At 36.9% G+C, this 13,557-nt stretch overlaps 1 protein-coding gene across 3 annotated transcripts in view; it reads left to right on the top strand.

Moving 5' to 3' along the window:
* The window catches only part of NCAM2 (neural cell adhesion molecule 2), a 539,492-nt gene that overhangs the window by 364,739 nt on the left and 161,196 nt on the right, over positions 1–13,557 (top strand). For all 3 annotated transcript variants that reach the window (XR_006287979.1, XM_037905715.2, XM_043538332.1), the window contains exon 9: positions 1,873–2,023. Coding sequence is in view for 2 of the 3 variants with exons in the window: in XM_037905715.2 (XP_037761643.1) it covers positions 1,873–2,023 (151 nt within the window). In the remaining variant the exon portion in view is untranslated. The remainder of the gene's footprint in view (positions 1–1,872; positions 2,024–13,557) is intronic.

Below are 13,557 nucleotides of genomic sequence, written 5' to 3'. Positions count from 1 at the left end.
TAGTCACTGAATGTATTGTAAACTGCTAAAACATTTTAGCTTCAATTTATTTTTTAAACAGGAACAAACTTGATGTAGAATTATCCATTTGTTTATTTCACTTTTTAAAGTAGAACCAATTAAGCAGCATCCAAACAAGTAACAACAGCCATCAACTTTAACAAATATTAAAACAAAAATCGAAAACATGCCAGATCTGCAAATAAATAAATAGAAATATTTTAAAAACAAAATTTAAAAAAGATTACAACAAACGAATAAACAACAAAATCTACACAAAACATGATGTATCAAGACCTTTTAGTCTAGTAATTGTTCAGTAGTGACTGTAAATTCTGACATTTGTATGAATGTTCCTGATGACTTGAATATATGCATTTGTTTAATATAATTTGCAGCATTTAAGATCGACATAGTAGGAGATAGTGATCTTGTTTTACTTCTATCAGTCTGAGGGATTTTAGGGCATATTCTTGCACTGGCAGCTACTATTGCAAACCCCTGCACCCATGCAGAATCCTATTGAGTTTGATGGGACTGTGCACAAGAAACGAGGTCTGTGCTATTGGATTCTGAGGTGGGAACAGGACCACAGGTTTCTTTCTTTCATGATTCCGGCGTATACATTGCTGATATTGTGTTGATGTGAACAATTCTGTGAACTGATTTGCATGTCATTTTCCTTCATTAACTCAGAAAATAATCATATAGACATGAGGTAAAATCCTTCAAACACTAGCAGCCACAATAGGAACACTTATGATAGTAAGCAGTAGAGCCCGACAGCAAGTGTTTACAGGATAGGACCTCAGAATGCTTTAGATGTTTAAAGTATTGTACAGCCATTAACTAATTACTCCTGACAACATTCCTGAGAGGTAGGTATCATGTCCCCATCTCACAGATGAAAGAACTGAGGCAAAGAGGTGAAGTGAGTTGTTGAAAGCTATAAAGCAAATAAACTGCAGAGTGAGGATTAGAATTGAGGAGTTCAAAACTCCTAACCCTTTGCTCATTCCTCTGGACAATGTTACTTCACAGAAGTTAAAATGCCACTCTCAAGTACTTAACATTTTTCAATGTCTATTTTATTTTTCATACCCTTATAGGCTTGTAAATTATATTTTTCTTCCTACCTGTTCTGCCCAACCTCAATATATCCTCCCCCACCCCCAGGCTGGCAAATATTGAACTTGTTTTCCTGGTAAAGCAGAAGCCAACATGTATATATGTTTGTTTGTTTGTTTATCACAGTTTACTTCTATGTTATGTTATCATAGGTATCACCAGTGAAATCCAGTGGTTCACAGAGTGTTTCCAGACCATGATTTCTCAGTTGATTTGTACTTTTAGCAGAAAAGCTAAATCAATAGCTGCTTTTTCATTTTTGGATTTTTCAGTTTCTCAGACAGGAAGGAGAACTGAGAGAGACACTGTAATCTTATTTACAGTGATTTAAACCAGTATAATTCCATTGACATGATGGGAGTTACTCCTGATTTACAACAGTCTGAGTGAGATCAGAATCAGGCCCTTTATAATTGAACAGACAGATATCAATCTTAAAATGGTAATTTGGGGGTTTAACTAATTGACAGTGTTCCTTTAAGAATGTATTTATTCTCTTGACCATGGAGTCTAGAATCAGAGCTTTTCTTGTCTTTAGATTTTTGTTTTAAATTGTATGTTTGACAGATTTTGAAATTGCTTAGTCATTAATATTTATTTCACCGTACATTATGAGATGTTTTCACAACAAATACTGTACATTCAGTCATAATTATTAATGGTGTTTTATATATAAAACAAATACACATATACATATCTATCTCTATATAAAACCCTTTCTCTTTCTTGAATCAATATAAACAGAGCCCAGATGGCCGTATAGAAGTCAAAGGGCAGCATGGAAAATCGTCACTGCATATTAAAGATGTGAAGTTGTCAGATTCAGGGAGATATGACTGTGAAGCTGCAAGTAGAATTGGTGGGCATCAAAAGAGCATGTACCTTGATATTGAATGTAAGTTCTAACACTTTGTTTTCTCTTTAAATTTGTTTTAAAAGAAAAAAAAAGATACATTATTAATAGAAGATCAAATTTTACTGGTAATTCATGCTTAAACTCGAATAATTTAAGAAAAAGTGTCCTTCCAAAGTTAGCAATTCTGAACACACATGATGAAATCCTGGCCCCAGTGAAGCCAATGAGATTTTTGCCATTGACTTCATGAGGGTCAGAGTTTCACCCATAATGATATTTTGGTGGCTTCCCTCACTGCCATACCTTATGAATGAACTTAGAAACTTTTTCAAGACTTTCAGGCTGGTGGAGACTAGCTGTGGGTGCAAATGGTTTGGGGAATAAAGTAATAACACATCTGAGCTGCATCTCAGTCTTGAATTGAAGTTTCTAAAGTTAAAAATGTTGGGAATATTCTACACTTCTCTCCCCATTACACTCCTCTTCCCCCTCAACTATTCCCCTCCTTTTGTTATAACCATTCTTGGAGTTCAAACGTGAAAAATCCCCCCACCCCCACTGATCCTGCCACTTCCAATCAAAATTTTGTTTGGTAGAAACTTCACAAGCAACAGTAGTGATATTCGTTCTGAGACTGACTGGTATATTGGGCCTCATCCGAAATCCACTGAAGTCTATGGGAATCTTTCCATTGACTTCAGTAGCTATTGGATTGGGTCTATAGTGGGGAGGAAGGGAAAATGAGTAATGATTGTTTTGCTGTTGCTGAATCCCAGTTGGGTGAATCCTGAAGTAGCATTGACGCAGATCTCACAGTAGGCTGCATGTGCCACCTTTCTGACAGGAAGTGAGTCCAAAAAGACAAATGAACAATATTCAGACTGAAGAATTGGAGCAAGTAATTTATGCTGGATACAGGAGCTGGAGAGATTTGCCAACACAAATAGAACTAAACAAATACAGTAGAAGCTGTTAAACTGAACTATACAAATAGATTTAATGCAGTTATTCATGAACAATATTCATTTGGAGACTTCTGAGATATGTGAAATACTCTTATGCTTTTGAGAGTGTACTCTCTTAAAAGATGCATTCCTTGCACATTTCAGTGTTACCCCTCAGTGCACAGAAAATGTATTCCTTTGTGTACATTTTAATTTAAAATGCTTTTGCTGTGTCACTGGTGTAAGGAACAAAAAATGAATACTCTGATGTGTTCCTTTAAAATCCTGTCATTAAGATCTGTTTTCCTGTCATACAAATCTACGGTGACATGAAATATATTGTTCAACTGAAATTATAAAGTGGCTACTCTTTTTAAAAAAATCAGTTTTAATTCTGCTTTTATATTCTGTGTCCAGTGTAGAGTTATCCAATTATAGAAATGGTTCATGGGCCACATTATATGAAACATATGAGCTACAGAAATTTAAGAGCACATTAGAAGCACAAAGTTAATACTGAAGGGCACAATAACATAATCTCTAGACGAACACAATGGAATAATGTAGTCAAAGCTCTCTGTCTTAGTATGAGTTTTAGTATGATAGCAGATGTCCTAAATTGAATTGTAGTACCGTCTTCCTTCTCAGTGAGAGGCAGTAGTGTGGTAGATTTACTTTTAACACTTAAGTTAAACTAATCAGGAGGTATTAAATGTGAACATTTATTGGCATGTACTGTTAAATCTGGATGTGGTTAACTGCTCAAACTAATTTGAAATGCCAGAAAACTTTCTACATTGAAAATTGAAAAATCTTTGAACCCATCGGCGAGTAATTGGTGGGTTGGTTGGTTGGTTTGTTTGTTTGGACAGTTAATATATTAGCACGATTTAAGATGAAAACATTTTAAATGTATCATGCATGACTTGTTGTTTTGACCTCGCATAGCATTATATGATTAGACCTGATGAAAATTCTTTATCACTTTCAGTGTTTTATTGACACTTTACGCTTTTTATATTAACTTTTGAATATTTGTAAAGGACCATAATACTTAAGGATGGTTCTGTGAGACTGATAACTGACGTACAATATTTATTTCCAGAGCAAGTGTGCTCTGGTAGCAGGAGTGCAAATTTCTCCACATTGCCTAAACAGTGAAACTTACTCATGACATGAAGGGTATACCTCTAGTGATGAGAGAATAGTTCTGTCTTCATGCCTATTCTGATTAGACTGCCATTCGTAGTGAAGTTTTTTATCATGGGAACACTTGTCCGCGAGTAAATGAACTGAGACCACAACTTAATTTGCCCAAACCACAGAGATCTTGCCAAATGATAATGACTTCTACTGACCTTAGCCATATTTAAATTAGTGTCCTAGGGATGGAAGCGTCTTTATTCCAATATCAATCTCCCAAGACATCCAGTTCCCATAATAAAACTTTTTTTAACAAAATGATCTCTTCAAAATTATCTCTTCACAGGACACTCTTGCTATTTTTTTACATACCACAATCTTGTCAAAATCATCAGGAACAAAATGTAGTTCTCTCCTCCACAAATAAATTCCTTGTCTGTAGCTGATGTAACATCCAGTAGCTGCCTCTTGTTTCCAGTCACTTGATGATATTTGGGCTGGAGATCTCCTCTGACAACCCTACTGTTCCACCATTAAATTATGCTGCACTCCCACAGCAAAATGGTGAAAAGGAGTGATTCTTTACGAGCTTCTGTGAAGTCTGTATTGAACAGGTTCTTTGTAGAATCTTTGTGATTTTCCAGATTACTTAAATTTATCGACTTTTTCAGCAGTTCAATAGTAATAACAACAATGTCCTTTACACTTTCTAAGTATTTTTAAAAACAAATTTACTAATCCCCATACAGTTCTTGGAAATAGGTACTATAATTATTGTATTGCACACTTTACTGAAAACAAAGTATTCCCCATTTTACAAATGAAGACACTCAGATACAGAATTTAAGTGACTTGCTGAAGGCTACAGAGGGATTCTCAGGAATCCCTGAGTCAATGTACTAATCTACCAATGACACACTGGGATTATCCCGGAGTTTTTAATTCTTTGGTTTATATACTAGAATAGTATATGCCTTTGCATTTTTTCATTAAATCCAGAGACATAAATGTATATTACACTGTAATTCACGACTAATACTAGTGTTGTTCCTAATATATAGAAAGCATAAGCAAAAGATTCTTTAGGCTGGTGTTTTCAAAAGAGTCTTAAAGGAGTTAGGCATGCAAATCCCATTGAATTTCCATGAGATTTGGGCTTCTAACACTATTAGGCTCCTTTTAAAATTCCAAGATTACTACACAACTAACACTTTAGTGTTTCTAATTAATACTTTTAATCTCTTTATTATGAGAATCTGTTTGTTCTCATGGGTGGCAGGTATCAGAGGCCAGGGCAGGTTAAGCCTCCCCTGACCAGGCCATGGCCCTGCCCATGTTGCATCCTGAGTCCCTGCCCTCCCTCCCCCTCTACCTGAAGCCAGCAGGGACTCAGCTCCAGCTAGTGGCCCTGAGCTCTGGCCTGCCAGCAGCCAGGTGTGGCCCAGGGTGGTGCTGGGGCCAGCGGGTGGGTGTTGGTGGAGCCAACGGCTTCGTCTGGAGCTTTGGGGGGCCAGGGCTCCTCCAGCCGTGGGGAGACACTCAGGGCTCCAGTGGGTGGGAGAAGAGGGCAGAAGAGGTGGAAGGCAGGCTAGCCTTCCCAATGGTGGGTGTTCACCTGCCACCCATGTTTGTTCTGAAAAAAATGAAGACTAGAAACGTAAAGAAATCCTAAAAAAATAACAGAATGCTGACCAAAAGATGGAAATCTTCCTCACTCTAGTAATGGTTCACACTGATTTCTTGAAATGATTGTTACAAACTGTTCAGCAGAATAATTAACATTTGTACTGGGTTGTCATCAGTGGGCCAGCATAGAATTTGGTCAACCCCAAATGACCCTTTTTAATAGTCTGTTCATGCCTCTGAAGCTTCCTCTGTCCTCACTGAAATCAAAATGATGCACTGACAACATGGATCAGGGAGATTACAGATGTATGATGTGCTGGCATGTCCAAACAACGAGGACTTTCTTTGCACAACTGAAGTTTTGGGGACGGATAGCTTAGTGGTTTGAGCATTGGTCTCCTAAACCCAGGGTTATGAGTTTAATCCTTGAGGGGGATATTTAGGGATCTGGGGCAAAAATTAGGACTGATCCTGCTTTGAGCAGTGGGTTGGACTAGATGATATCTTGAGGTCTCTTCCAACCCTGATATTCTAAGTTTTTGTTCTTTGTTTTGTTTTGTTTTACCTAGCACCATAAACTTTAATACCAAGGTGCTGAATGCAATGTGGTACATATTTCATGCAGTAATGAGATTTGAACAAGTGATTTCCAGACATATGTGCTTTCATAGCAAAATATTACTTTGTGGAGAGAAAAAAAAGAAATAGTCATTAAAGCATTATGCTACTGCTGCTTTTCTTCCAAATTATATTAAACATCATCATTGCATAGTTTGTCTCTCATCTTGCTGACATTGCGTTCAGTGCTACAGAATGAACAAAGAAATGGTATTACAACACATTACAAAATGTATCTGTAAAGAATCCTATACAGTGCCTATGATGATTCTGTCATTAACATATTCTTTTTTTTCTTATTGGCAATAGAGTCATTGTTTTTGTCTGCAAGCTGAAGTCAACTTCATTAATGTAAGAGCACTGAATTTAAGATGCTGAGCAGATTATCGTCTTGGACCTTTTCACTTTCTTTTATGTTAGTGAACTGTACTGTGTTGCAGTTTATGCAAATTCATTGGCTCAATGCCATTTCACTTTAAAGCTTTTCAAAGGTATTGCATTACTTAAAGGGAAGTTGAACTACAAATGAGGTCCAGCCTAGAGAACTGATTGAAAAGCAGTGCAGATAAACCCAGACATTCAGGGTTTAATGTAATAAGAACAAATGACCTAGCATGTTTGATTCCAATTGATATTCCATTTAAGTTATGTTTGTACTGTTATATATTACTAATGAGAGTAGAAATGTATTGTTCCAATTCGCTTTCTTTTCATAGAAGCTGATACAAGAATTTCTTGTTAGTAGTGAGTCTCCAAGCAAAGTTATGATAGGCTGGCTCTATCCCCTTATATGTTAATGATGGTTATGCATCACATCAATTATATACCAGATTCCTCCCAAACTTCTATATACTGACACACTGTTACCTAGAATTCTAGGATTTACTATGTGCTAGGCTCACTTGTGTTCCTCTTTCTTTTCGTTCATGAATAATTCTAATCTTATACGTCATATGATAATCTTGCAAAGTCTTAACACTACTATGTCACTTCACTGACATGGCAGTGAAGTGAAGTGAAGAAGGACTGTTAACAACCTGAACGAAGACACAATAGTGAACATGCTCATGCCGACAAGCCATACAATTTTTAAAAGAACCTAAGTGACAGAGGAGTCTAAGTCCATTTTCAAAAGTGCCTTAGGAACTTAGGAGCCTAACTTCCATTGAAAAAGGCCCATTGGGATAGATCTTTAAAGGTATTCAGGCATTGAATTGAAATATGCAGATAGGAGTCTAGTAGGATTGAAATTAAAGGGAATTAAGCACCTAAGCAGTTTTGAAAATCCCATAGGGCTCCTATCTGTATCTTTAGGCACCTAAATGCCTTTACAAATTTGGCCCTGTGAGCCTAAGCCACTTGTGAACAAGGGATTTAAGATGTCTAGGATGAGCTGTGGGGAAGAGGAAGGGTAAATATGTATCCTATGATTAGAGATTACATTGATTAGGTTAGGAGTTAGGGTGAGGTTGATAAAATAAACTTCTTAATTAAAAAGAAAGGAAAAGGTCAGGATTAATCACAGTTTAGTCTCAATGGTATAAACCATGCAGGACTAGAGAATAGGATGTTAAACCCAGAGATATGGCATGGGAGACATTTAAATGATATCAGCTGCACCCAAGGACACAAGTAGCAAAACATTTTAAAATATTTTCAAAGCACCCCATCAAACCAGGTACTGTTAAAATAAAATTGACTTTGGTTACACAGCTCCTTGTCAAATTATGGTCATAATTGTTTAATGTAAACTACACTAAAGAAATGTTGAGGTTTTAACATGAAAACAAAACCCAGGAAATCTATTAAAACTTGCAACTTTTACTTTAACCGTGAACATTATGCACAGCTATAATAGCAAAGAAGACCTAAAGGGAATTAAAAGTTTTAGGTGCATGACGAAAGGATCAGGCACATTACAAAGGATCTATAAAAACACTACTCCAAGACTCCTAAGCAGAGAGGAAGGATGGTCTTGTGGTTAAGGCGTGGGTCTGAGTGTCAAGATATGTGTTCTTGATTCTGCCACAGACTCCTTGTGTGATCTTGGGGAAGTAAGTGGCTCAACCTTTCCATTCTTCTATTTCCCCATCTGTAAAATGGGACTATCTCTTCCCTAGCTCAGGGGTTCCTTTTTTTTTCCTTGAGGCCCACCTGTGCATCTGCATCAGGCCCACTATTAACACTTATTAAGGAAATTGTTAATTTTAATTTTTACATACATATAAATTGTATATAAACTGTAAATAAACAATGTATGTGTTTCCTTTTCTTTGTAATGGAAACAATTCTAATGTTAGAAATCCCTAGCAATATGCACTCATAGAAATGCCTCAAGATCTTTGAAACCAAACAGTTTTAGAAAAACTACACTTTATAAAAATGTTGAGAGCGAAATGTGGCGTTCAAACAAGGAAAACACAGTTTTGTATAAAACTGAACAAGATTACATGAGTCACATGGAGTTAAAGGTTTACTAAGAACTTGACTGGAAAATGCAGTTGCACCAGCAGATCACCCGGGACTGAGTCGCAGTCCACTGGCCACAGCCCAAAGTTTGGTAACCACTGTCCTAGCTCATGTGAATGTTCTAAGACAATACTTGAAATATAAGCACAAGGTTAAAATGTGAACTCTAGTTATGGATTTTGTTCGCTTTTTCTCGCAAGCATAATATAATTTTAAAGTGTAGTTTTAATAACATGGTGACTTTTTTTTTCTTTTTACAAGAGGAACGTAGCTACACTTGCTATTCTGTTTCCATCCAGATGAAATTTACTTGTTTGTGTGTTTGCCTCAACAGTGCTGCCTGGTAGTAGGCTATTTTTAAATTCAGTATTCTCTAAGCAAAAAAACCTGTTTCCTTACAGTAGTTTGCAAGTTGTTCTATTCTATGGATTCATGTTACATCTAATGGGCTAAAACCAACTGCTGGTTGGTGGCTATTTAAAGAGATGCTGCTCTTTAAATAGCAAAATTTAAATATGAAGTGCAAAGGTATAATTATAATCTAATACTTTTTTCAAAAATGTAATAAGAGTGTTGCAGCTCATTTCTTTTGTCACTGTAACTGTGTGTGTGTGTTGCTTACCTTTCATGATATTCAAAGTAATGCAGCTGACCAGAGTGATACTTTTAAATATTGCAATACAATCTTTTTCATAAGAGTCAGAAATTAATACATGTGACTGAGTTCTCTTTGAATTTATGAAGAATAAATCTTAGATCAACTCATTTGGATTTATATTCTACTAAGTAGCAGGAGTTTTGTATTCTAGCAGCCTTTTAGATACCATTCAGATTTTAAAATGTTCCAGAATAAACTTTGAGCCATTTGAAAGTATGTCCTATTAAATTATACTTATTACCCAAAGTCAATATCAAATTAATGTACACACTAAAAGTCATTATAAGTAATAACCGAAATATCATGTATAATAAATAGAGGTTTGTGGATTACAGGATTACATGGAACTGCACATATATATATAATATTAGTAGCTAGTTTAAACTTCAGCCTGACACATTTTAGCATCTGAGATGAATCAGCATTTTGGAGATACTGAGAAGTGTCAGGTTTAAGTTTAAGGCTTAAGTTTAGGTTTACATTTAAGTTTAAACTAGCTAGAAATCCTAAACTAAAACATTAGATATAACCTCAATATCAGAAAATAAATTGCATTTAATTCGGATAGGTGTCCCCTATTCCCCTCACAGACCCAAATATGCTCACTGTGACAAACTAATGCTAAATAATATTGGAGCAAATTTTATTTTCTATTATGTATGTGCAAACTCAGTTCCTTTATTGAGGTTGCCTTGGTGTAGCTGAAGGTAGAAGTTAGCTCATTTAACCTACTTTAAAGTATCATCTTCTAGGAAATATTAAATTTCCTGTAGTAAAAGAACAGCTAGTAAAGTAATAAACATATCCAGTAAAACAATCTTTGAAAAAAGGAAAAGCTATTTTCCCATCACATATGTCTTCCTTTGCATTTCAGAAAATACCACGGTTACAAATATCAATTTAAAATACTTTGTTCTGTTCAAATTTTAAGACCACACTTTTCACCATGGTATCTCTTTTATGCATAATTCTTAGATTTTTCTCTAAGATGATATTATGGGTTGCCAGAACATGGTACTTAGCTACCTCATGTGGTTGTGTGACCGTATTTGGAGCTAAGCAAAAATAATAATTTTTTTTCAGTGATATGTCACTGTACATTTTCCACTATTTCACATCATATTCACAATTTTACACATTTCAGTTTTTTTACGAAAGTATCAAGACAGCTATCTTGGGCAATTTGATTCATGGAGAGAAGACAAATAAGAAAACAAAAAAACAAACCATGGAGACACACATGAATGTATAGTATTATATACACAATCATACACCTGGCAAACAGGGTTAAAAGAAGCCTGGGACATATTGCGCTCTGATTTCACTACCACAAGCAGTACAAGTATCTGCATCAGATCTTCTTTGTCAGATTCCCTACCTCATGGTCTGATCAAGACAGATCATCAGGAGCACTGAGTCAACTGCAAGAGGGAGTTAGTTACTATCAGGTCATTCCACTGAATGGAAGCACATGGTGGTCCAAATGAGAATTGTCTCCTGTTGCTGTGGGACAGCTCTCACTCAGTATGGCCATGGCCTGCTGGAGAACTACGAGAAAGCCCTGGATTACTAGGAGCGAGACTCCTTGTAAGTGCGGGCAAAATTGTGATATTTGACACTAGTTCCTCTCACATGCCTCTTAGAAGATTCTCTAAACATGTAAAGAGAGAAATCATTCATCTTCATTCAGTTTTGACTCCTCCCTGTACTCTTTAAAGGCTTCCTCAACCATCTAAAACATATAAACTAAAAGAGTCTTAGTTTAGTACCTCACCAATACTTTTCTAGGCCTTCAGCTCCTGATGCTTCATCACCAGTCTAAGGCGCCCTGCCAAAGGAGGCTGGAGGATGTGCCAGTTCTCAATGATAGCTACATTCTCTGCATGCTATATTTGTGCCCAGCATAACAACTGAATTGTGGCCGTCCAAAGAATCTACATATGACACATGGCCCACTGATTGGCACGCAGCTCCCCATTATTGTTGAAAATAAAACAAAGAGAAACGTTACAGAATTATATGCAGAAAAAAGTAGAATTTTCTGTACCTTAATACTATAGGTAGGCTTGAAAATCTAGTATGGTTCGATGGTATGTGTGACATCACCATCAGGATTCCAGCTGTGGCATCTCACTGGATGAGGGCTTGTGAGGACTTTGTGACCTAGAGAATGAACCTATGAGCAATAGCAGTATGCAAAATGTTTAAGTGGAACATTCAGCACATAACCTTTAGAGTTGTTACTTTTGAATATGCTTGAGTTCTTTGTAATTTCTCTCTCCTCTCCAACCCCTCCTTCATTTTTCAAAAGACACACCTTGGAATGACTGGACACCTACCTTATACTATGATCTGAAAGCAAAAACAGACTACATTATTCAGAATATACAGTTGTAAGCCAAATTGTGTTTTGTTTTGTTTTGTTTTATATTTATTTCCAGTTTTGTTTCACTTTGATTCCTGGTGATGGAGCTTTCAGGAAAAAACAAAAACAAAACCACACCAATATCTCTAGACTGGAGATAAAATCCACAAGAGTTGGCAACACTGTTTCTGTGTGAGTGCTCTGGTTGCATTAAAGGACTGTTTCAGACTACACGGTCTTACCTCTGTCATCCAGATATCACGGATGCTGTTTCACGATGAAGGGAAGATGGTGGCCAGTTTGTCAACCAGTGGCTTTTCCACTTAAATTTATAGAAAAAGTAGTTGATCCCAAAATATTGCACCTTACAAAATAGGTATGACGGGGAACAAAAGTAGAGAAGATAGAGGCTGTTATTTCATGTGGCATGTAGCCTTCCCATATTGTGCAATTCTCATTTTTTAGGAAGGAGCAAAGGAGTTGTTATAGGAGGCAGCTGCTTAGAAGTACTGCAGGGTAGGTGCCTTCCCTGGCTGCAGACCTCTTAAAGGTCTGTAGGAAAAAGTCTGTGAACTCCCTCTGCTTCTCCGAGTTCTAGTGATCCCCAGTGCAACACATCCTAGTCTTCTCTAGTAACTATGGAGGACCAGGAGCTCTATAACCATAAGAGTGGCCTTACTGGGTCAGACCAATGGTCCATCTAGCCCACTGTCCTGTCTTCCAACAGTGGCCAATGCCAGGTGCTTCAGAGGAAATGAACAGAACTGGGCAATTACTGAATGAAACATTCTGTGTTGTCCACTCCCAGCTTCTGGTAGTCAGAGACTAGGGACGCCCAGAGAATGGGGGTCGTATCCCTGACCATCTTGATTAATACCCATTGATGGACCTGTCCTCCATTAACTTATCTAATTCTTTTTTAAACCCAGTTATATTTTGGCCTTCACAGCATCCTCTGGCCATGAGTTCCACAGGTTGATTGTGTGTTGTGTGAAGAAATACTTGATTTTGCTTGTTTTAAACCTACTGCCTATTAATTTCATTGCGTGACCCCTGGTTCTTGTGTGATGTGAAGGGGTAAATAAGACTTCCTTATTCACTTTCTCCACACCAGTCATGATTTTATAAACCTCTATCATATCCCCCCTTAGTTGTCTCTTTTCTGAGCTGAACAGGCCCACTCTTTTTAATCTCTCCACGTATGGAAGGTATTCCATAGACTTAATCATTTTTGGTGCTCTTCTCTATATCTTTTCCAAATCTAATATACACTTTTTAGATGGGGCAACCAGAACTGTACACAGTATTAAAGGTGTGGGTGTAACAATGGATTTATATAGGGGCATTATGATATTTATTATCTTATTATCTATCCCTTTCCTAATTGTTCCTAACATTCTGTTCGCTTTTTTGACTACAGCTGCACATTGAGCGGGTGATTTCAGAGAACTACCCACAATGACTCCAAGATCTCTTTCTTTAATGGTAGCAGCTAATTTGGGTGCCAACATATGGGATGTATGGTTGGGATTATATTTCACAATGTGCATTACTTTGCATTTATCAACACTGAATTGCATCTGTCATTTTGTTGCCCAGTTACCCAGTTTTGTGAGATCCCTTTGTAGCTCTTCGCAGTCTGCTGTGGACTTAACTTTCTTGAGTAATTTTGTGTCATCTGCAAATTTTGCTACCTCACTGTTTACCCCTTTTTCCACATCACTTATGAATATGCTGAACAGTATGGATC

The sequence above is a fragment of the Chelonia mydas genome, chromosome 1, assembly GCF_015237465.2.
Source record: "Chelonia mydas isolate rCheMyd1 chromosome 1, rCheMyd1.pri.v2, whole genome shotgun sequence".
NCBI classification, from domain to species: domain Eukaryota; kingdom Metazoa; phylum Chordata; order Testudines; family Cheloniidae; genus Chelonia; species Chelonia mydas.
This window is presented reverse-complemented; position numbering and strand designations above follow the sequence as displayed.